General features: G+C 46.9%; 1 protein-coding gene across 4 annotated transcripts in view; it reads left to right on the top strand.

Annotated features, from left to right (window-relative positions):
• Nucleotides 1–22,418, top strand: part of ARHGEF3 (Rho guanine nucleotide exchange factor 3) — a 303,954-nt gene that overhangs the window by 16,248 nt on the left and 265,288 nt on the right. For all 4 annotated transcript variants that reach the window (XR_013554188.2, XR_013554187.2, XM_078442940.2 and 1 more), the window contains exon 2: nucleotides 20,939–21,031. Coding sequence is in view for 2 of the 4 variants with exons in the window: in XM_078442939.2 (XP_078299065.1) it covers nucleotides 20,939–21,031 (93 nt within the window). In the remaining 2 variants the exon portion in view is untranslated. The remainder of the gene's footprint in view (nucleotides 1–20,938; nucleotides 21,032–22,418) is intronic.

Raw genomic sequence — 22,418 nt, 5'->3', positions numbered from 1 at the left:
ACAGTGTCATCTGCCTGGGTTCAGAGGCATAGCACCGCCCTCTGACAGGGGTAATCGCAGCTTCCTTGTCTGTAAAATGAGGATGAAAATAATCACACTCCACCTCAGGAAACTGTTTTGAAAGCACGGACTCAAACAGATACTTGCACACCCATATTCATAGCAGCGTTATTCACAGAAGCTAAAAAGTGGAAACAACCCAAGTGTCTGCTGGTAGATGAATGGATACACAAAATGTGTAGTTATGTACGATGGAGTATTACTGGCCATAGAAAGGGAGGAAATTCTCACACCTGTTTCAACATGGATGACCCTTGAAAACATGATGAGTGAAATAAGCCAGACACAAAAGAACAGATACTGTATGATTCCACTTCTTCCTAGAATGGCAGGTTCATAGTGACAGAAAATAGACTAAAAGTTACCAGGAGTCAGGGGAGGGGAGAATGGGGAGTTATTTATTATTTATTGGGTACAGAGCTTCTGTTTGGGATGATGGACAAGTTTTGGAGGCAGATGGTGGTGATGGTTGTGCAACACTGTGAATACACTTAATGCCACTGAATTATACACTTAAAAACGGTTAAAGTGGTAAATTTTATGTTATGTGTATTTTCCTATAATAACAAAAAAGTGTCAGAGGAGTCAGAGGAGTTAGAGGGTGTGAAATGGGTGTGAATGTCACAACGAGTCTCCTGGACTTTTTCCTCACAGGTTAAAGTTAAATCAAAATGGAGCAGACAGCAAAAAAGAGGTGCTGGTGGGAGGCGGGGGTGGCCGGTAAAACCACTCACAAGGGCCCGGAGTGTCCCTCTAAGATCTGCTGCTGCAGGCGGGGATCTGGTGTGGCAGGAACGAGTCAGCCTGCCAGTGTGCACAGACAGAGTGTTCTTAGTGATTGTGGGCAGGCCAGTCGGATCCTTGGGTCAGATGGGCTCAGCCCAGGACTGGAGCCCTTGTGAGTCACAGCTCAACCCCAGAGAACAAAGGGATGTGGCAGGGAGGGGCTGGGCTGACTCAGAGGCCACTGCTGCCCTGAGCTTCCTCCAGGTGCATGCCCTCTCCAACTCACTGACTCGGCTTCCCCCTATGAGGTGCACCCAGATGTACCCACTTGCCATGCAGGCCATTAGGAAGGCTCCCCAGCAGAAGCTAGAAGCTGCCCAGAGTTCTTTTGCAGCTCCTTTGGAAAACAAAAGCTACTATGCAGTAGCTACACCGGTGGCGCACTTGGTGTGGACCCGCCTGGCTCAGGGCTCTGCACACTTTATATCTTTCACGCCTCTGCTTCATCCCATCAGCTAGTCCTATTAGCCCCGCTTTACAGAAGAGGAAATTGGCTAATGGGGTGAAGCAACTGCCTGAGGCCCCCAGGCTGCAAAGGGCAGAGATTCAGGAGCCTGGATTTGTAACCATGCCAATGTATACACCCACACTTGTGCACACACACACACCTGCTCATGGAAGGTTGGACTCCAAAATGTGAGCTATCTCTAGGTCATAGGTTTAGAGAGAAATTTCATAATTTTTCCTTATGCTTATGGAAAAAAGTTAGAAAATACAGATAACATATTTTACAATTAAAACATATTAAATATGGTTGCATTCTAGCATTTCAGGTCATTGTTATGAGTCCCTTTGGGACCTAGAAAAGTGAATGACAGTAAGCACTCACTGAGTACTGAGTGCCACTCACTGTACGAGATTAGGGGTATCAGAGTCATGACAGTTCTGTCCAGAGTTTGTAACACTGCATTGGCATTTCAAAAAGACCAGGGTCATTGGGAACAAGTTACCATAAACGTTACAATAGATAAAATAGGGAGTAACAGAGATTGCCCCAGGAGGGAGCAAACTATAGTACTCATTAACAAGGTGTTAACTTTTCTGTGTGTAAAAGACATGCCTTGTTTTATGGAAATAATTTTTTTTCTTGGTTCTTTTTTTTTTTTAATTTTTTTTTTTTTGATGTTTATTTATTTTTGAGAGAGACAAAGACAGAGTGCGAGCAGGGCAGGGGCAGAGAGAGAGGGAGACACAGAATCCGAAGCAGGCTCCAGGCTCTGAGCTGTCAGCACAGAGCCCAACGCGGGGCTCGAACCCACGGACCGCGAGATCATGACCTGAGCCAAAGTCGGACGCCCAACCGACTGAGCCACCCAGGCGCCCCTTGGTTCTTTTTTTTTTTTTTAATGTTTATTTTATTTTATTTTTTGAGAGAGAGAGAGAGAGAGAGAGAGAGAGAGAGAGAGAGAGAGAAGGGGAAGGGGGGGGGGGGGACAGGGGATCTAAAGCAGGTTCTGCACTGACAGTAGCTAGCCTGATGCAGGGCTCAAATTCACAAACCATGAGATCATGTCCTAATCTGAAGTCTGATGCTCAATCAGCTGAGCCACCCAGGAGCCCCTAATGGAAATAAATTTGTTTTTCTTTTTAAGATTTTTATGTAAAAGAGATTATGGGAGATATGTATGTAGCCTTCCTTGTTTTATAGTCACTTCTTGAGGGATGTGGCAAGGGACAGCCATGAAAAGTTAAAGCCCTGTAAATATGGGAAAAGGAAATTCATTTTAGCCAATAGTTTCAATATGGTCTCCTGAAATGTTACCAGAGTTGCTAATTTGGTGGTGAAATTGACTCATTTAGATGTCCCCTCCTCAATCTTTGCCTAGGAGGCATTCATTCATCCATCCATATATGGTTGAGGTTACTTCACTGGGAGGAGTATAGAAGAAATAAGATTAGGAATGAGTTGACCATTGAAGTTGTATGATGGGCACACGTCTTTCTAATTCTGTATGTATTTGAACTTTGGCATTCAAAAAAGTTAAAATATATAGTGTTGAGCTTTTATGTTGGGCCAGGCTATATGCTGGGTGCTGGGGAGGCCTTGGTGGCCAAGACAGGCTCAAACTGCCCTTCTGGAGTCAACAGACAGACTCATTCAGGAAACAGATATTAATCAAATCGTCACATGATTGCAAGTAAAACTATAGCTGATACAAGGGCTGAGAAACCATGAGCAGAAATGCAAGTCTGCAATGTAAACACCATCCCACCCAGGATTGGAGGAGGAATTTAGAGTTCTCAGCTTGAGGTATCACCACGGGGGAAAGTGTGTGTGTGTGTGTGTGTGTGTGTGTGTGTGTGTGTGTGTGTGTGTCTGTGTGTGTGTGTGTCTGTGTGTCTGTGTGCATGTGTATACCAGCACATTCAAGGCTGAGAGCAGTCTTCATGGGTCTTTGCCTGCCTGAACCGTCGTGTGATAGAAGGATTTCAAAGTAGACCAGTTGACTGAATGCCCTTCACCCTCTTAGAGAGCTTGTGTGATACATATTCAAGACAATTCAGATGTAGCATAATCCTCCAATGGATTCCAGTTCTGCTTAGAAAAAAAGCCAAACCTTTTCTTACCTTCAGCTACACACTCTGCCACTCCCTGTCATGCCTTCTAGCAAGATCCCAATCTCTGTTCTTTCTCCGCCCTTGAGTATGCCATTCCTTCCATCCAGAATGCTCTTACCCCTTCTCTTCTCAGGGCCAGCTCCTTTCCACATGTAGGTCTTGGCTCAAATGTTACAGGGGAGAATTCCTCTCAGTTCTTCTCTCTGTTCACTTTCTCTTCCCTTTGTTTTCGTAGTCCCTTCCCCAGGCTGTGAGCATGGTGATATCAGAGGCTATGTCTGGTCATGTAGATGCAGAGAGTGGGCACCCAGCAGACCTGACAGCCAGGTGCTGTCTGACGTTGTCTCTGTGCATATTCCTACTTAACCATTTTGCACTTTAAAAGGATTTTGACCTATACACAATTGTCAAGTGGACTTGTGGGAATTTGTGGAAGCTTCCCATGAGATGAGAGTGCTTTGTATATTGTTTGTGTCCAGAAATTCTCTCAAATGATAGGGACATGTACACCTGAACTCTGTTGGGCTGTGGGTTGTGGGCTGTAGATGCTTCTGTAGAATCCTGTAAAGGCTAGGGGTGTGTGGGAAGGCACATTTTCCTCTGGAGGTGACAGCGATTGGTCCTTCTTGTGTGTCTGGTTTGTGGTCACGCTTAAAGAACTTAAAGTACACGCCAGCCACCCCACCTCATACCATATATAAAAATAACTGGAGATGAGTCGAGGACCTAAATGTGGAAGGCAAATCAGTAGAGCTTCTAGAAGATAATAGAGAATAATGAAAATTAGGCTAGACACAGATTTCTTAGACAAGATCATGAAAAGCACTATCATAAAGGAAAAAATTTATAAATTGTACTTCATTAAAATTAAAATTGAGAACTCTTTATCAAAAGACCCTATTAAGAGAGTAAAGAAGCAAACTGCAGTCTTGGAGAAGATTTTTTTTTTAATTTTTTAAAATGTTTATTTTTGAGACAGAGAGAGATAGAGCATGAGCAGGGGAAGGGCAGAGAGAGAGAGAGAGAGAGAAAGAGAGAGAGACAAAATCTGAAGCAGGCTCTAGGCTCAGAGCTGTCAGCACAGAGCCTGACACGGGGCTCGAATTCATGGACCGTGAGATCATGACTTGAGCCGAAGTCGGACACTTAACCGACTGAGCCACCCAGGTGCTCCTGGGAAAAGATATTTGAAATACATATGTCCAACAAAAGATTCATATCTAGAATATATAAAGAACTTCTCCGAACCAACAAGAAACAGACAACCCAATATAAAAAAGACAAAAGACTTGAGCAAACATGTCACCAACGAGGATTCCAAATGACCAATAAACATATGGAAAGGTGCTTAGCCTCAGGAGTCATCAGAAAGTTTTAACCACAATGAGATAATACTGTATATGCACCCAGAATGGCTAGATGAAAAAGACTGGACAGTAAGTGTTGTTAAAGATACGGAGCAGCTGGAACCCTCACATACTGCTGGTAGGGGTAGGGATTGGTACAACCACTTTGGAAAGTCATTTTGGCAGTGTCTACCAAAGCTAAACATATGTCTACCTGTGCTGCAGCAGTTCTACTCCTACGTGTATACCCAAGAGAAGTGAGTGCATATGAACGCCCAAGGACTTGGACATGAATGATCATAGTAGCTTTATTCGTCATTACCAAAACATGGAAGTAACCTAAATGCCCATAAACAGCCATACGGGTGAGCAAATTGCATATCCAAGCAGAATACACTGCAATAATGTAAAAGAGCCTTTGGGAGGGGCATGGTGAAACCTTCTAGGGGGCTGGAAATGTTTTATATTTTGATTTGGTTGGTGAGTACATGGAAGTATAAATATGTAAAAACATTATTGAGTTGTACACTTAAGATTTGTGTAGTTTATGTGTGTCACAAACGATTTTATTGATGTATACATTGGAAAAAAAAATACCTGGTAGTCTTTTTCTAGAGTCCTTGGAGGAGGGCTGGAGGGAATGAAGCAGTGTCAGAGGCCAGGGCAGGCTGGAGGGGAGGCCTGAGTTCTCCCTGTGATAGAGCTCTTCCTCCCTGCCCCCAACCCTTTCTCCCCCAACCCCCACCCCGTGCTGGCAGCACCTGCTGCTCCTGTGTGTTCCTCCTGGTCCTCACCCATCCCCCCTCACACTCTGCAGTGTGAGCAATAACCACCATTGGCTGCTGGCATGGTCCTTACCTGGCAGATAAGATCAGCTCTTGAGAGGGAGGGTGGCCTTTCCTAATTGTGGTGCTGTTTTTTTTTTTTAATTTTTTTTTTAACGTTTATTTATTTTTGAGACAGAAAGAGAGCATGAACAGGGGAGGGGCAGAGAGAGAGGGAGACACAGAATCTGAAACAGGCTCCAGGCTCTGAGCTGTCAGCACAGAGCCCAATGCGGGACTTGAACTAGACAACCGCAAGATCGTGACCTGAGCTGAAGTCAGACGCTTAACCGACTGAGACACCCAGGCGCTCCGATGCTGTTTAAAGGAGAAGTGCATCTATCTGGTGCTTTCCTCGGACTCCCTGTAATGTCCCAGCCTGGAAAGGGAGGGAACCTGCCTATTGGCTAGTGTTCCCTGAAGCCCAGGATTAAACGATGGTGGTGGCTGGTGTTAACCAGATAGGTTAGAGAGGATCCAGCGGAGGAAGTGGAACCTGCCTTTGTCTGCCCAGGCACATCACTCAGCACACACACCCTGGGCTGATCCTCAACAACAAATTAAAGCTTGTTCTGTAGATTGCCTGTGGCAGCCGGTTGGCCCTGCTGGGACAGATCTTTGAGCTGAATGGCCCTCAGTGCCCCAGGGCATGGTGTGTGAATGGCCCTCGGTGCCCCTGGGGCATGGTGTGTGAATGGTCCTCGGTGCCCCTGGGGCATGGTGTGTGAATGGCCCTCGGTGCCCCTGGGGCATGGTATCTGCTCCAGAGGGTCTCTGGCTCTGGGATTGGGTGCTCTTGCAGGTGTCCTTCTGACAGGAGAAGGCCATGCTTCATTTCCAGTTCCACGGGCTGGCTGGTTGGAACAGTATAAGCATCAAAAAACTGCATGCCTTTTGGGACACCTGGCTGGCTCGGTCAGTTAAGGTCCGACTCTTGATCTCAGCTTAAGTCTTCATCTCAGGGTTGTAAGTTCAAGCCTACTTAAACAAATGACAACAAAAAAACACCCCCCCCCCACCCCCCGCAAAACTGCATGCCTTTAAAAAAGTTTAGTGCAAACTCATTTGATGAGCAAAGCTGACCTGAGTTAATAGGAGGCTATTTATAGTATGTGGCAGAATAGTCACATGTACACCTGCAGATGTACTTAGGGATTTGACTATGGATGTCGCACCTCACCCTGCTGGTTTCTTACAGAACATAGTGTATACACTTTGTATTACCTTTCTAATGTGCAAACATTATGAATTCTGAAGCACATCCAGCTCCCAAGGTGGGAAGAGGGACTGTGGACTTGCCTGCTACAGTTTATTCTCCAGTTCGCTGGTTAGGTCACTGTTTCTTTTTTGCCAATATAGAAGGATCCTACGGTGAGTATCCTTGATAGACTTGGAATTACTGGATCAGTAGGGCATGCAGATTTTAAATTTTGGTGGTTATTGGCAAAATGCCTTTCAAAGAGATGAGAGGAAGTAATTCTACCAATAGTGTGTACACGTGAATTTGGTCATATTACCCCCCTGCTTCCAAGAGCCTCTTCGGCTGCCCCCAGGCTTATGTCCTAGCTCCTTTCTGTGGTGTTCACAGCCTTCCTGTCCCAGTCTGGCCCTGGCCTATCTGCCCAGTCTCTGACTCCATGGCTTCTCTGCCACCACCATACCTGGTCCTCAGACCAGCTGCAAAGTCCCGTGGCCGGTCAACAACCACCCTCTACCCCCACCACACACACCCCTACTGTGTCCCCAGGGGCTCAGCCATGGACAGAGCTACCCCTGCTCTGTGGCCTTGCCTTCTGGAGGAAGCTCGGGACCTATCTGGTGTTCCTGGGAGGTTGCTAAAGGCCTCTGAGCTGAAGGAGCTAGAGTGAGGGGAATGGAGAGGATACTCTGGAAGGCCCTGCAGCAAACCTGGGGGAAGGATTTGTAACTTCAGGCCTGTGAGGAGGCCTTGCAGAGGATTAAGCCAAGGAGTGACCTGGCTGACTGGGCTTGTATTTTAAATACCACAGGTCATCATGGACTCGGTTAGTGGTACTAGACGTTGAATTCAAGAGAAGGAGGTGGAGGACAGTGGGCCAGGCCTGATTGTACATAAGGAGTAACAAGAGAGAAGGGTCAAGGACACCTCTCAGGTCTCTGGATTCACAGTGTGGGTAGACAGACGTGTCCTTCCCTGAGGCTGGGACTTGGGAGGAGGAGGGAATGGTAGTGAAAAGAGCAAGTGCTCTGGCTATTGGGGTTCAAATCCCAGGCTTGCTGGCACCAGGACTTCGGACAGGCCATTTCACCTGCTCTGAGCCCTGTGCTGCCATCTGGTCCATGAGGATTAAGACAGTCCTCTTGCAGGGCTGCGGTGAATATTGCCAGTGGTCAAGGCGTTGGCGTGTACTGGATGCTGGATAACATCTTCCCTCCCTTGTGTCTTGAAGCCACCCGCAGCCTAGCCCCTCGGTCAGAACTACCTGCCTAGCCATCCGTTTCCAGATTCCTCTCCCTTTCAGGCCTTGCTTTGGTTTTCCCACTGGATTGTGAGGCCCTCAGAATCCAAATCACAGGTGGTGGAGCCTGGATGTCTGCATTTTTGAGAATTTCCCCAGGTGAACCCAGCTACTTTATGAATAGCAGGAACTGTGTCTTCTCAGAGCTGGTCACATGGGCAACTGTGGGTAAATGGTCCTAGAATCACGAATGCATGAATGGCTGAAGCATGCACGATATGGCTGTGATCTCCCACAGATAAACCAGCAGGCGGGACTGATTCTGTTTCCAGAGCAGCCCTGGGCTGGGCTGGCTGCCTCAGAGTCACCTGAGAGGGGCCTTTAAAGTGCAGATTCCTGGGCCCAGCCTTGGTGATTGATTCAGAAGGGCTGAGCTTGGGCCAAGCATGTCTCTACACATGGATGATTCTGTGCTTTGCCGCATCAAGACACCTGTGGGTTCTGAGGGCTGTGGGTCCTCCTGGCTCTGACATCTTGTGACTCTCTCATGGAAACTCAAGGTCCTTGTCCTCAGCCACATGCCCTGGCACATCCTGCCTGCTGGATCAAGTTGGTGCCAGGTCACCAGGTGGGGTTTCTGGGGAGTGGCAGCAGCTCCTCCCCTCCTACCATTAGCAGGAATTAAAATGTCCTGCTGTTTTGAACTCAAGTGTCCCTCTGCTGCCACCAAAACTTACACAAGGGCAAGTGTCTTTATTACAGCTGATGTCCCAACAACTTGGGGACCGGTGCCTCCAAATTTGCTTTGGGTTGTGGTCTCATGCTCCCTGCCAGCCTCTTGGAAGGGGAGTGATGGGGAACAGCTGTTGTCACTCACAGGGCTCGAATGCCAGGCTTCGCCTCCGGAAGCATCTGCCCCTTTCCGTTGTCCACTCCTCCCTGGACACAGGGGAATGATTATCACCAAGTGGAAGGGGCCTCCTTCACTCCTGTCACCCTGCTGTCTGCAAATCTCCGGTTGGGTTTTGTGGAAGGTTCAGTCTTGCTCTTGACCTGTGCAAGGCTGGCATGTAATAGAGGCCCCACTGTGGCGTCAGAGGGGCCTCCCCGGCTCATTCTCGGCAGTGAGTGAATGTTCAGCAGCCAGCAGAGCCAGGCCAGTGTTGGACATGCGACTTGGCTGACATGGCTCCAGATTACTCATTGCTTGCTGTCATTTCTTGTGCGTGTTGTGGGTGTGTGCAACTCTTGGAGAGGTAGGGATCTGGAATCCTAGAGGGGGATCTGGCAAAGCCTGGGGGTCAGGGAGGAAGGAGCTGGGTGGGCTGACTCTCTGGGCTAGCAGGAAGGGGGGAACGCTCCAAAGCTTATCTAGGGTGACTGTCACTCAAGTCACTATCTTCTTTATTACTGTGACTGAGGTGGCAGTTTACTGCTGCCTGAGATCTCTGTGCCTGTATAGTCTTGCCTTCTAGGTGGGTCTGGAATGGTTCTTCACCAGGTGTTTTTATATTGTGTGGAAGGGCTCTCCCCTGCTTCATTCTATCTTCCTGAAGCTTCAGGTTCTGTTCCCTGGGCTCTTAAACCTAGATGCCTGGGCCACTTCATCCCAGCCAGGTCTTCTCTCATACACCCAGCCTCCCAAGACCCGCAGCACTGACTGTGATGTGCACTCTGGAGCTTACTCACCGTGGGACCTCTGAAAAGTTAACTTTTCCTTGAGCCTCTGCTGTCTTGTCTTTTTGTTTTTTTGTGAAGTGGGAGGGCACACTAACCTTTGTGAAGCCCTGTGCCGGGCTCTTCACTTACACCGTTTCATTGAATTCCTACAGAAGCCTCAGGAGGTAGATACCGTTATGACCCCTCTTTTACTTGGGGAAACTGAGGCACAGGAGTCCTTTCCAAGCTCTCATAGCTGCTAAGTGGCAGAAGTCAAATTACAGTCCCAATAGTCTTAACTTCAGAACCCAAGGCCTCAGTTGTTATCTGTGTTGTGAATGTGTTTATAATTTGCCACGTAAGATGTTCCAGTACTAAATGGAAGATCAGGGGCGCCTGGGTGGCTCAGTCGGTTGGGCGTCCGACTTTGCCTCAGGTCGTGATCTCACAGTTTGTGAGTTCGAGCCCTCCGTCGGGTTCTGTGCTGACAGCTCAGAGCCTAGAGACTGCTTTGGATTCTGTCTCCCTCTCTCTCTGCTCCTCCCCTGCTCATGCTCTGTCTCTCTCTGTCTCAAAAATAAATAAAACATTAAAAAAATTTTTTTAAATAAAAAAATAAATGGAAGATCATGTTATCGTGGAATTATGGCACCATGGAATCATATCTCTCTTGTGCTTAACTTATGTGAACTAAACTAGAAGCTCTTAGAAAAAAGCAACAACTGTTTAATCCTGCTGTTGCACTGAGGTGAGTGTATGTTCTGGAGGGTCCCCCAAGCTGGCCCCATTTCCTGTGGGGTGGAAGGCTAGTGTGGGACAGCCCCATGTACGAGTCTGTCCTGACCACAGACTCTATCTGGAGTGCATTTGAACACACAGCTGCCACCTCTAGCTCTCGGCTGGCTGGAGCCCCTCTCCATATGCACCTTCCTGAGGGGCTTTCCAGGGACATTTTAGACTCTGCCAGATTTTTCCCCCAACTTCAGAATTTCCCCTGTAGGGTCAGAAGGCTGTAATAGCTCCTTTCCTTTGCGGGGTCTTTCTCAGCTGACACTTGGGGTCAGAGCACAGAGATGGAGCTAAGATTTAGGCAGAGAGTTTGATTTTATAGGGGAGTCAGGCTGCGTATTTACTCAGGTGCCAGAGCTTATGGGGTATTGGAAGTGTGGAGACCTGGACCAGGAGTCAGACAGACCCAGCTGTTCAGTCCCTGCTGTCATGTTCCAGCTGCTGGAGCTTGACCCAAGCTGCTTAAGCTGGAGTTCGTTTCCTGCTTTGCAAAGTATGGGTACCAGTGTGCATCTCATGGGTATCTCTTGTGACTTAATGTGGATATAGAGTAGGTCCTTGATAGGTCTTTGTCATTTCCTCCCCTATATTAAAGCCCCATAGATTCCCATGAATCTTTTTAAAAAAAAAATTTTTTTTTAACGTTTATTTATTTTTGAGACAGAGAGAGACAGAGCATGAGCAGGGGAGGGTCAGAGAGAGGGAGACACAGAATCCGAAACAGGCCCCAGGCTCTGAGCCGTCAGCACAGAGCCCAACGCGGGGCTCGAACTCACGGACTGTGAGATCATGACCTGAGCCGAAGTCGGACGCTTAACTGACTGAGCCACCCAGGCGCCCCTCCCATGAATCTTAAATTGTCTCCAAGTGGATAGCTACATGCAATTTTATGAAACATTATCACCTTGGAGCACCTTGGTGGCTCAGTCAGTAGAATGTCTGACTCTTGATCTCAGCTCAGGTCATGATCCCATGGTTGTGGGATTGAGCCCACACTGGGCTCCACGCTGAGCTTGGAACCTGCCTGAGATTCTCTCTCTCCCCCTCTGCCCCTCTTCCCTGCCTTCACCCTCTCTCCTTCTAAAATAAATAATAAAAAGAGAGCTCACCTTTTTTGCAGGTGTTTTTTAAAAAAAAGCTTTATTTATTTTTGAAAGAGCATGAGTTGGGAGGGGCAGAGAGAGAAGAAGGCAGAGGATCTGAAGTGGGCTCCACGCTGACAGCAGAGAGCCCGATGTGGGGCTCAAACTCATGAACCACGAGATTATGACCTGAGCCAAAGTTGGATGCTTAACTGACTGAGTCATCCAGGTACCGCTTTGCAGGTGTTTTAAAGCACTCTTTGGCCATGTGGTGTGCTGTACTTAAGCATTTGTCCTTGCAGGTAATGAGTGATGACAAGGCAAACCAGACTACCATCCTCAAGCTGAGTGAGTGAGTGTGATGTATGTCAGTTCTATGAAGTTCATTTTCACAAATGCCCTGGTTGGCGAAGGAACAGGTCAGAAAATCGCTCACTGCTCAAGGAATCCAGTTTTATCCCCAACTGGGAAAATTGCCACGAGGCCTTCTCTGGGGCCATTTTATATGACTGTCATCTCCTTTTTTGGAGCTCTGTCTGAGGGAGGAGGGACAGTGTGCCTATGTGCTGGTTCTTCCTTCCACTCACTAGCTCTGTGAGCCTGCAAGTCACTTAAGCCCCTCTGTGCATCCGTTTCCTCATCTGTGAGAAGGGGATGAGAGCCCCTGCCTTACAACATTGCTGAGAGAGTGAAGTGGAATCAGAGCATTTGAAGCCCTCCACGGGATACCTGGCATGTAGGGAGACCACTGTTGCCTGTGGTGATGAGGAGGAGGACAGTGAGGACCACAGTGACCCCTGGGTAGCCCGTGTGCCCTCCATCAGATGGGCTCTGCTTGGGCAGTGTCTGTCTTACAGCAGACAGCACAGACGGGAGACCCCAACTGCTCTGACTACCATGTCTTATCCCTTCTACGTTTGGGTCCTCTGTGAATGGGTAAGTATGCTCTCTGTCCATCAATAAAAATGTACCAAGTGTCCACTAAAGACATTACTGGAGGGACCTAGAGAGAGGCTGGCAGGTAACAGGTGTTTTGTATGAAGTTTTTAAAACTTTCTTTTGTTGCATTGGAACTGTTTACGGTATGAGAACTTACCCCACATAAGAATCATATAGAAGAGGAGATGTCTTGGTTGAAATCAGAACACCTTTTGTCTAAGGACAGGCAGCCTGGACAGGACTTGACCACTGGTAGTATCCCCACTGAACCCTTGTTCTAGACCCTGGGATGTGATCTCACACTGGGGAGACTGGAGATTTGTGATGAAGCCCAGAGGACTGACCTCACCTTCTGTCCGTCCCTCCCCAAGCAAGCTTGTCATGCCCACACTGGCAGCCTTGACCTAGACAGGAACTATAATCTGCCTCTGTGGCACCCGCAGCTCTGCCTCTCCATGTAATTAAGCCATGTGGAGAGTCAGTTGCCTAACCCAAAGGCTGCCTGGCAAGACAGCAAGAATGGAGTCCAAAATACTTGTTGGAGCAAGTATGAAAATGGTATTAGCCTGTTATATCCATTTCATCACTGGGGCACCTTGACTATCTAGGGATATGGCACCTGAATTCTTGGGTCCCCAGGATATATCTTCCTTCAACAGGGTGACTTAAGGGCTTGGGTGGGTACTATGGGGTTTTTCCTCTTGGAACCTCATTTTTCTGTGATTCTGGGGTGGCCAACACCCCAAGATAATTTCTTCAGCTGTGTGGTGATGGCATCCATGATGTCCAGATTCTGTGTTGGGTTCTCATCATCTTTCACTAGTATGGAGAAGTGCAGTTAGCTGAATTTGTTAATTTGTTCAACAACTATTGTACTTGCTACTGTGCTCATGGTTGGGGTGTCACGAAACCCGGTGCAGTTGGGGAGACATGTGCACACATGTGGATGGGCTTTGGATGCGGGAGGAGTGAGGAGGGAACACTGGTGAGGCACTAGGAGGCTCTAGGAAAACCCGAGGGCACATGAGTGGTTGAGTTTACAAAGTGTATTTCAGAAATTGGTTGTGGGGACCTCATTTCCAAATTCTTGCCCCAACAACCCCCTGATGATGTCCACAGAGTCTGCTTCCAGGAAGGATGCAATAGGAATACAAACAAAGGTAGATAACGCCAACCACTCATGAGTACCTCTTCTTGGCTGAACCCTCAGCATAGATTATGTCATTGAACCTGTCAGTGCATAACGCTCCGAGATGAGATGCCTGAGATGCCGTGGTGTTCTAGCCTTTCTCCTACTTCCTTCTACCCTCTTCTTACTCTTGTGGCCTCTGTTTCCTCCTTGCCATTATGTACTCTGTACCCTTTATCCAGAGCAACCCTGGATTGTTGACATGGCAAGCTTTTATTCCTCCTTCAAAACTCAGCCCCAGCAGTGCGTCCTCTGAGAAGCCTTCCAGGATTCCCTCAGGCTGATGTAGGTGCTGATCCCCTTGTAACCATATGTCTCTCCATTACTGCATGGTCACATTGTACTGCAATCATCAGTGTTTTATTTTATTTTATTTTATTTTATTTTATTATTTTTTATTAAAACATTTTTTTAATGTTTATTTTTGAGACAGAGAGAGACAGAGTGTGAGTGGTGGAGGGGGAGAGAGAGGGAGACACAGAGTCCGAAGCAGGCTCCAGGCTCTGAGCTATCAGCACACAGCCCACCATGGGGCTCGAACTCACAAGCTGTGAGATCATGACCTGAGCTGAAGTCGGATGCTTACCCAACTGAGTCACCGAGGAGCCCCTCAGTTTTTTTTTTTCAAGAAACTTTGGGACAGTTTTAATAAGCCCCCAAATACATAAACACTTTGTTGTTGTTGTTGTTCCTGTAAAAATGCTAGTGGTACAGGTGTAACTAAAGCCTGCCTTGACCTCCAGCCAGTCTCCTGTTCCTCCTCAGAGGCAGCCATTTAAAAATAATGTCTTCTCAGTCGTCAGCATGCTCCTGGGCACAGGCCCTTTCTCTTGTACCCACATGGACGCTGGAACTGATCTGTGTGAAGCTAAGGGGGAGTGGCTGGCACCGGTGCACTGCTGTGTCCACGCCGGACAGAGCACTGCTTGGTACCTGACCGTGGGGCAGGCCTCAAGGGGAGGGAGCACTTGGGCTGGAGCCACACATCACATCATATTCCAGGGACAGCAGGGCTGCTGGTGTCATTATCTCTGGTTCAGGTTAGTGGCTTCAGCAGCCCTCTGGGGTGGTGGCCTTGTTACCAACCAAGGCCTCTGGGTCACAATTCTTGGCTGTTGAGGAAATGAGGTCATCTGGGGCAGGTGGCTTGGGATCTTGTGGTCACAGACCGAGTTGTCCAGTCAGCCTTCAGCTCTGACGTTGGCTTTGACCCTGAGATTGGCAAGCAAAAAAATAAATGTATCCAGCTCTCTCCCTATTCTGATAAAAGCCTGGAGGACAAACTCTGGCTATTGTTTACTGATAAATGTTTATAAAGCCCCCTGAATGCCAGGCATGATATAGAGCAAGGAATATGCAGAACTTTTGCAGATCTCTCCAGAGGCTGTGCCTTCTTTTGAGATCTGAGGCTGAAAAGATCTTATTTGGTGAAGAGTCTTGATTTGTTATTTGTGTCCTGAGGAGGGTTTTTTTCCCCCTTAATGTGTATGTGTGTGTGTGTGGGGGGGGGGGGGGCGGTCAAATATGTCATAGTGGTGTTTATTAAACACCAATAATATGCCTAACCCTGGCTTTGGGTTGGGCATTAGGGAAGCAGAGTAGGGTCTGGGTCAAAAGCATGGGCTCTGGAATCAGATTGCATGGATTCAAATCCCATCCTTCCTGTGATGAGCTTTGGGACCTTTAGCAAGTTAACTAGTCTTTCCGTGCCTCAGTTTCCTCTTATTCAAAAGAGGGATACTGATAGCACCCACTTCCCTGGGTGGGAGAAGAGGAAATGATGCATTAGGAGCACTGAACGTGATGTGAAGTAGGTGCTCAATAAAGGCTGTTAATATTGGTAGTAGTTCTTAGTTAGCATAAGAAGTTCACATACAACAAAAATTGAATGGACAAGACCTGATTTCTCTTAAGTTTGCAGTCTTTTGGGGGGAGATCAGATTAAGACACTTGGTCCTATTAACAGTTAGTTTATGGCAATAGCAATTAAGTCCAAATGGTGTGGTTTGTATTACAAGTCCTACAGAAGCTGGGGGGAGCTCCTAGGAGGAGATGGGGCTCCCCGTGGTCATGTCACATGGGTAAAGGAGTGAGGAGAGACAGAGGAAGGAGCATGTGGCAGGTGGCAGGGAAACATTCCAGCCAGTCTGGTGGGCAGCAATTGTCAGGGTAGGGAGTGTTTAGGGGGCCAGCTGGGATCTGCTTCATCCAGAGATAAAATTTGACATGTCCCTGTGGAGTGGAAATGGGGTGAGAGAGGCAGAGAAGCTAGTTTCTTTTCCTCCTCCTCTTTCTTAGTTATAAATGCCTTTATTGTATTTTCATAACTATTGACCTGAAATTGTAGGATGCAAATTGTAGGGTGCATCGCTATGTTAATTGATAGAAAACCAAACTTGCAGCAACCTTATTTGTTGAGAGGTTTACTGAGAACTTGGGTGGGGTGGGGGGAAACTTTAAATAGGCACAATTAGTTGTTATAAAATTCTCAAAACTTGTTATTAAAGCATAACATGCCAGCAAAAAAGGGCATAGATCATAGATCATAACTGTAGCTTGATGGATTTTCACAAACTGAACACACCTGTGTAAGCAGCACCTAGATTAAGAAACAGCCTTTGCCAGCACCCCAAAAGCCTCCTCATACTCTTCCAGCCACTGCTCCCCCACTACAACCTCCATCCTGACTTCTGACAGCATGGGATAGATTTACCTGGTTCTGGGATTTCTGCAGACAGACTCATATGGCAGACACTCTTGTGTTTGGTGTCTTTGGCTCAGAATCTTCTCGTGAAGAGCCATCCTTGTTGCTGCAAATAGTTGTAGCTCATCTATTCTCATTGCTGCGAATTACCACCATTTATTTCTAAAAATTTTTTTTTTTAACGTTTATTTATTTTTGGGACAGAGAGAGACAGAGCATGAACGGGGGAGGGGCAGAGAGAGAGGGAGACACAGAATCGGAAGCAGGCTCCAGGCTCTGAGCCATCAGCCCAGAGCCCGACGCGGGGCTCGAACTCGCAGACCGCGAGATGGTGACCTGAGCTGAAGTTGGATGCTTAACCGACTGAGCCACCCAGGCACCCCCCACCATTTATTTCATTCATTCTACTGATGAGGAGCATGGGCGTCGCTTCTGGTTTGGGGCTTGAGGTAGGCCCCTTGAAAGATGTCCATGACCTAATCCCTGGTCATAGGTACTGTTCACTGGTAATACCTGAGACTGAGTTACCCTACATGGCAAAAGGGACTTAGCAAATGTAAGTCAAGGGTCATGACATAGGGATGACCCTGAATTATTTGGGTGGGACCATTGTAACAAGGATCCTTACAAGAGGGAAGCAGGAAAGTCCACTTCAGAGAATGAGACATGAAAGTGGAAGCAGAGGTGAGAGAAGAGATTTGAAGATACTACATTGCTGTCTCTGAAATGGAGGAAGGGGCCATGAGCTGAGGAATGCGGGTGGTTTCCAGAAGCTGGAAAAGGCAAGGAATGGATTGTCCTCTAGAGCTTCCAGAAGGAGTACAGCCCTGCTGACTCACTTTAGACCCATTTTTCTTACCTCCAGAACTATAAGATGATAAATCTGTGTTGCTCTATGCCACTAAGTTTGTGGTAATTTGTTACAACAGCAATAGGAAACTAATAGAGGGTTGTTATACATAATGCTACTGAGAACTTTCTAGAAAACCTCTTGGTGCACGTATGTACCTAGGAGGAAATGCAAGGATTGCCGCAGTCCTCAAAAGTGGTTGGACCCATTTGTGCTCCTACCAACAGCAAGAGTGAGAGCTCTGGTTGCATTCAATCCTCACCAACACTTAGTGCCTCCTGAGGAGAGAGGTTTTTCAGTGAAAAATTAGCAGGGCTCGGTGTCCCAGGGATACAGTTGGGCTTGCAGGAGGTTGGTGCTGGTCAGTGCTGCTCCAGACAGCTGAGGAGAGGGATGAGGAAGTGGCAAGTGCCTGAGTTTCTAGCTGGGAAGAAGTAGAATTCATCTCCCATGGAAGTGACTTGGATGGGAAATACTGAATAACTTTAGGCGAATATAGAACTTTCCAGGCTGGCTCAGTCAGAAGAGCATGCGACTCTTGATCTCGGGGTCATGAGTTTGAGCCCCATGTTGGGTGTAGAGATTACTTAAAACTAATATCTTTTTTAAAAAATACAGAGCTTTCTAGCTTAAGAGTTAGGACACCACTTATCTTTGTAACTTTTTGATTAACCAAGCTGAGTGGGGAGTGTCAGGTACAGGCAGAAAGCCTGTGCTGTTCAGCCAACTGCTCAGATTTGAAAACTGCCTTCATTGTAAGCCCTGTGACTTTAGGCCACAACCTCTCAGAGCTCCAGTTCTGCCATCTATAAAATGGGTATGGTCCTACCTACCCTGTGGGGCCACAGATGGATGAGAAGACTCTGTGTTTGAGCCCTGAGTTTACTGCCTACACACAGGTGCTGAATCACAGGTAGCTGTGGTTATTAGGGATGGTGGTATTAAGCGTACAAATTTCTTTTAGAGAAGTTGGCAACCCTGGGTTCAGAGTGTTCACGGGACTAAGTGGCTGTCTTGGGGGGATGGGGGTCTGAGACTATCACACACTTGGTTGGCATCCAGGATGGGGGGTGTCAGGCACATGGTCCACCCTTCTAGGGCTTTATAGAGACACTGTCTCCCACAGTACCCGCCCCCCCCCCCCCACCTTTTTGAAACTGCTTTTGAAACTATTCATTCATCATTTGCTCATTCATTCATTCAGCCATTAATGAGTTTTATCATGCACATTACAATACACTGATTAGGGGCACAGGCTCCCAGATCAAATGCTTGGTTCAAGTCTCAATTTTATTTGCTGTTTGTATGGCATTTGGCCAAATCTTAATTTCTTTGTGCCCAGTCTCTGATTTGTTAAGTGAGGCAGTATCTGCCTCCTAGGGCTGATATGAGATTGATGAAATAATTCAAGACAGTGCCTGGCCTTGGGCACCCCTCAGTGCTAGGGTACAGTCAGGTGCTCCCAATCTCTGCCCTTAGCCACAGGCAGAAGGGTGATGGTTTATCAGTGGTTGTCTACAGAATGCTTTCTCCAATACCAGGAGGGAAAACCTGAAACTCTGACCCAGAGCTAGCTCGTGGTCCCTTTGAAGGCAGGCTCTGACCTCTCACAGCTGCTTGGGAAACGTGGCTTTGAGGAGAGTTGGCATAATTTGAGGATGTAGGTGTTAACCCCCCCCTTGCAGCACTTACTGGGCTGTGGAATGGCTTGTACACTGAGTAGACGTGGCTTCCAGGCTGAACTGAGGTGGACCGAGGTGTTCACAGCGGCAGAGGCGACCCTGGTGTGGCATTCTTACTTTCTTCCCTCTCCCTTCATGGTGGGGATCGTGGGGATGTGGGGGCCCCTCTGAGTCTCTGAGCCTATGTCTCACTACCCTTCCATCTCTCCTCATTCCAGGATCCACATCTTCCCTCTTGCCTTATTCCGGGCCCCTCTGTAATGCACATGCCTTAGCTGATGAAGTTAGCTCTGATGGAAGCCAGAGCAGTGGTCCCAGACAGGGATCCAGATGCTAAAAATATCTCATGGTGTGCTCTTTGTAAGTTACATAAAAGAGCAGCATTGGAGACTGTGGCTTTCCCCCCACACTGACTCTTTCCAATGCCTTGGGGTGCCAGAGTCCAAGGTATCTGGTCCTGCTCACCTGGATCTGAGAGTTTTTATCCTAATAGGGCTTTTTTTTTTCTTCAAGATTTTATTTTTAAGTAATCTCTACACCCAGTGTGAGGCTCACACTTGTAACCCTGAGATCAAGAGTTACATGTTCCACCGACTGAGCCAGCTAGGCTCCCCACTAATGGTGCTTTGATCTGGAAAAAGGCCAGACTCATGGTGTGGCAGATGGAGGAGGCTGGGTGGGAGATTTGGCCAAGCAGATTTGTTGCTCAAGAGTCAAAACAGCTGATGCATCAGCATGGAAGGTCACAGAAGATCACAGATGTCCAAATTACCTTGAACCCTAGGAGGCACAAGGTTGGAGACCGGTACACCATCTTTCAATGTGGTGGGCACAGCGAGTCCTTCTAGTGTTGGAACTAATGACCATTTCTTTCTTTGGCTGACACCAAATGAAGCAGTAGGTTTGTCTTCAGGTCCATGCTTAAGAATGAGAATATGCCTTAATGCAAAACCCACTCCCCCTGTCTGGCGAGGAATGCAGTACCTGAGGCTGGAGATGGAACCTCAGTGTCCTCTCTCAGACTCACCTGGGGCCATGCTCAGGGTGTGGAAGAGTGAGTGGGCAGAATCCTCCACCCAACAGAATGTTCTCTCTCTGTCTCATCCCCGTGTCTCTCTTAGTTTCTGTTGCTTCCAAAGACATAGACTTGAATCCTTAAATGTGGTTATCATGTTCATTGGGATATTTTACCACTCCAAGTCGTCATTTTGTGAAGCAAAGCTCACAACTCACACTTGTGGATCCCAGTGTTCCTAATTCTGGCCACATGCTCTGTGTGTTATTGACAGACTTCACACTAGAAGGTATTACATGCTCATTAACATCTCTTTATCCATCTAACACTGATTAAGTACTACTTAAATTGCATGTGGTTTTACCAAAATTGTGACCAAAATAGTCTGGCAGCACCTGTCTCCATAGACATAACATGTTGTAAGCTCCAAATAACCAAACCCACCCTCACAAGGGCCCCAAAGGGAATATTTACTCAGTGCCAACTGGGATGAGCATTAACTAGCCATAAAAATAGAATCAAATAAAACAATGATGTAAAAAAAAAAAAAAAGAAATTTCTCACTAAGGTAGTAGTTAGAAGGTGAGAGGCTGACTGTGCTCCATGCAGTCAATCATAGGCCTAGGTGCCTTCTGTCTTGTCACTCCATTATTTCCAAATGCATGGTCATCATGTGCACAATCAGAGCTGAGTTAGCCAGTGGGAGCCAGTGGGAAGGGTGGATAAGGCATGCTCATGTCTTAAGACCTATATGGGGAAATGGCACCTTTTCTCTCTGATTCCATTGGGAACTCAATGGAATTGGGAACTCAGTGCCACACCTACCTGCAAGGATGCTGGGAAATGTAGTCCCTGATAAAACTCAAATAACTATGGAAGAAAGGGAGAATGGATTTTAATGGATACTGGGCAGCCTTTGACATATCCCCCTTGTATGTATTTAATGCAACTCTCTGTGCATTTATAACAGAAATATGTCCAGGTTCTAAACATTGGGTTGTTTTGTTTTTTTTCAGAAAGAAGACCTGGCCTGGCCATGCTGTGTCTATGGACAGTTCCACAGTAATGAATCAGTGCGTCTTCAGAGGGATGGAAGAAAACAAAGAAAGGTAAAAATATCTTTAAAAATTAAGATTTAAAAAATTCTCGGGGCGCCTGGGTGGCGCAGTCGGTTAAGCGTCCGACTTCAGCCAGGTCACGATCTCGCGGTCTGTGAGTTCGAGCCCCGCGTCAGGCTCTGGGCTGATGGCTCGGAGCCTGGAGCCTGTTTCCGATTCTGTGTCTCCCTCTCTCTCTGCCCCTCCCCTGTTCATGCTCTGTCTCTCTCTGTCCCAAAAATAAATAAAAAACGTTGAAAAAAAAAAAAATTTAAAAAAAAAAAAAATTCTCACAGACACCAATTAAATGCAATGTAGGCTTTCATCTAAGTCTATATAAGTCAGTGGAGGCCATCAAGAATTGGAGATAGCAGAATTTCATGTGTCCCCTTTTCATATCTCCAATTTCTGACACCAGAGGAGGATACCTTTGTTAAGTATGAGGGAATTTTTCTAAGAATTAGAAGGAAGAGTTGGTATAAATAGAACTAATGAGGTATAGAATTAAATACTGGATTCTGAGAACTATGGACACTTGCTCAGATGAGCTGTGTCTGTATGTGTGGGTGGCCAGTCCTGGAGGGAGGCAGACAGCCCCTTAGCTCTTGGCAGCTATGTCTTTCTCTCTGTCTACCTCCTCTTTTTCTCCTTAAAAAATAAATGTATTCATTTACTTTTATTTTAATGCCCAAGAGATGCATAGATACATTTTTTCTTAGTTAAAAATAGGTGACACACCCTGCCTGGTTTCATTGCCAGCCTCCCCATCCCACACCTGCCTTTCCCAGAAGTAACTACTGTGACCTCCTTTTGTACATTTCCTTCCAGAACTTTTTCTAGGTGCTTATATATGTAGAAAAAGTCATTCTTTCCTTCCTTCCTTTTTTCTTTTCTTTCTAACTTTTCTTCCTTCCTTTCTTTCTTTCTTTCTTTCTTTCTTTCTTTCTTTCTTCCTTCCTTCCTTCCTTCCTTCCTTTCTAATATAGGTTGTCATGCTATGCATGTTGGTCTATTTTGTAACGTTTTTTAAAAATCCAATAATATGCCTTAAAATGTTTTCAAGACTGTGTATGAGAATCTACTTTGTTTTTTTGTTTTTGGTTTTGGTTTTTTGAGAGAGTACGCACACATGCACAAGCAGGGGAAGGGCAGAGAGAAAAGGAGAGAGAGAACCCCAAGTGAGCTCCACGCTCACTACAGAGCCCAACACGGGGCTTGATCCCACCACTGTGACATCATGGCCTGAGCTGAAATCAAGAGTTGGATGCTCAACTGACTGAGCTACCCAGGTGCCCCTACCTTGTTTTTGTCTATCACAAAATGAATAGTGTATTCATGGTATAAGAATCCACTGTTTATTGAGCCATGTTCCCGTGAGCGGTGGGTAGGTGGGTCCCAT

Source organism: Panthera onca, chromosome A2 (genome assembly GCF_046562875.1).
Source record: "Panthera onca isolate mPanOnc1 chromosome A2, mPanOnc1 haplotype 2, whole genome shotgun sequence".
Lineage (NCBI taxonomy): Eukaryota > Metazoa > Chordata > Mammalia > Carnivora > Felidae > Panthera > Panthera onca.
The sequence above is the reverse complement of the archived record's forward strand: the minus strand, read 5'-3'. Positions and strand labels throughout refer to the sequence as shown.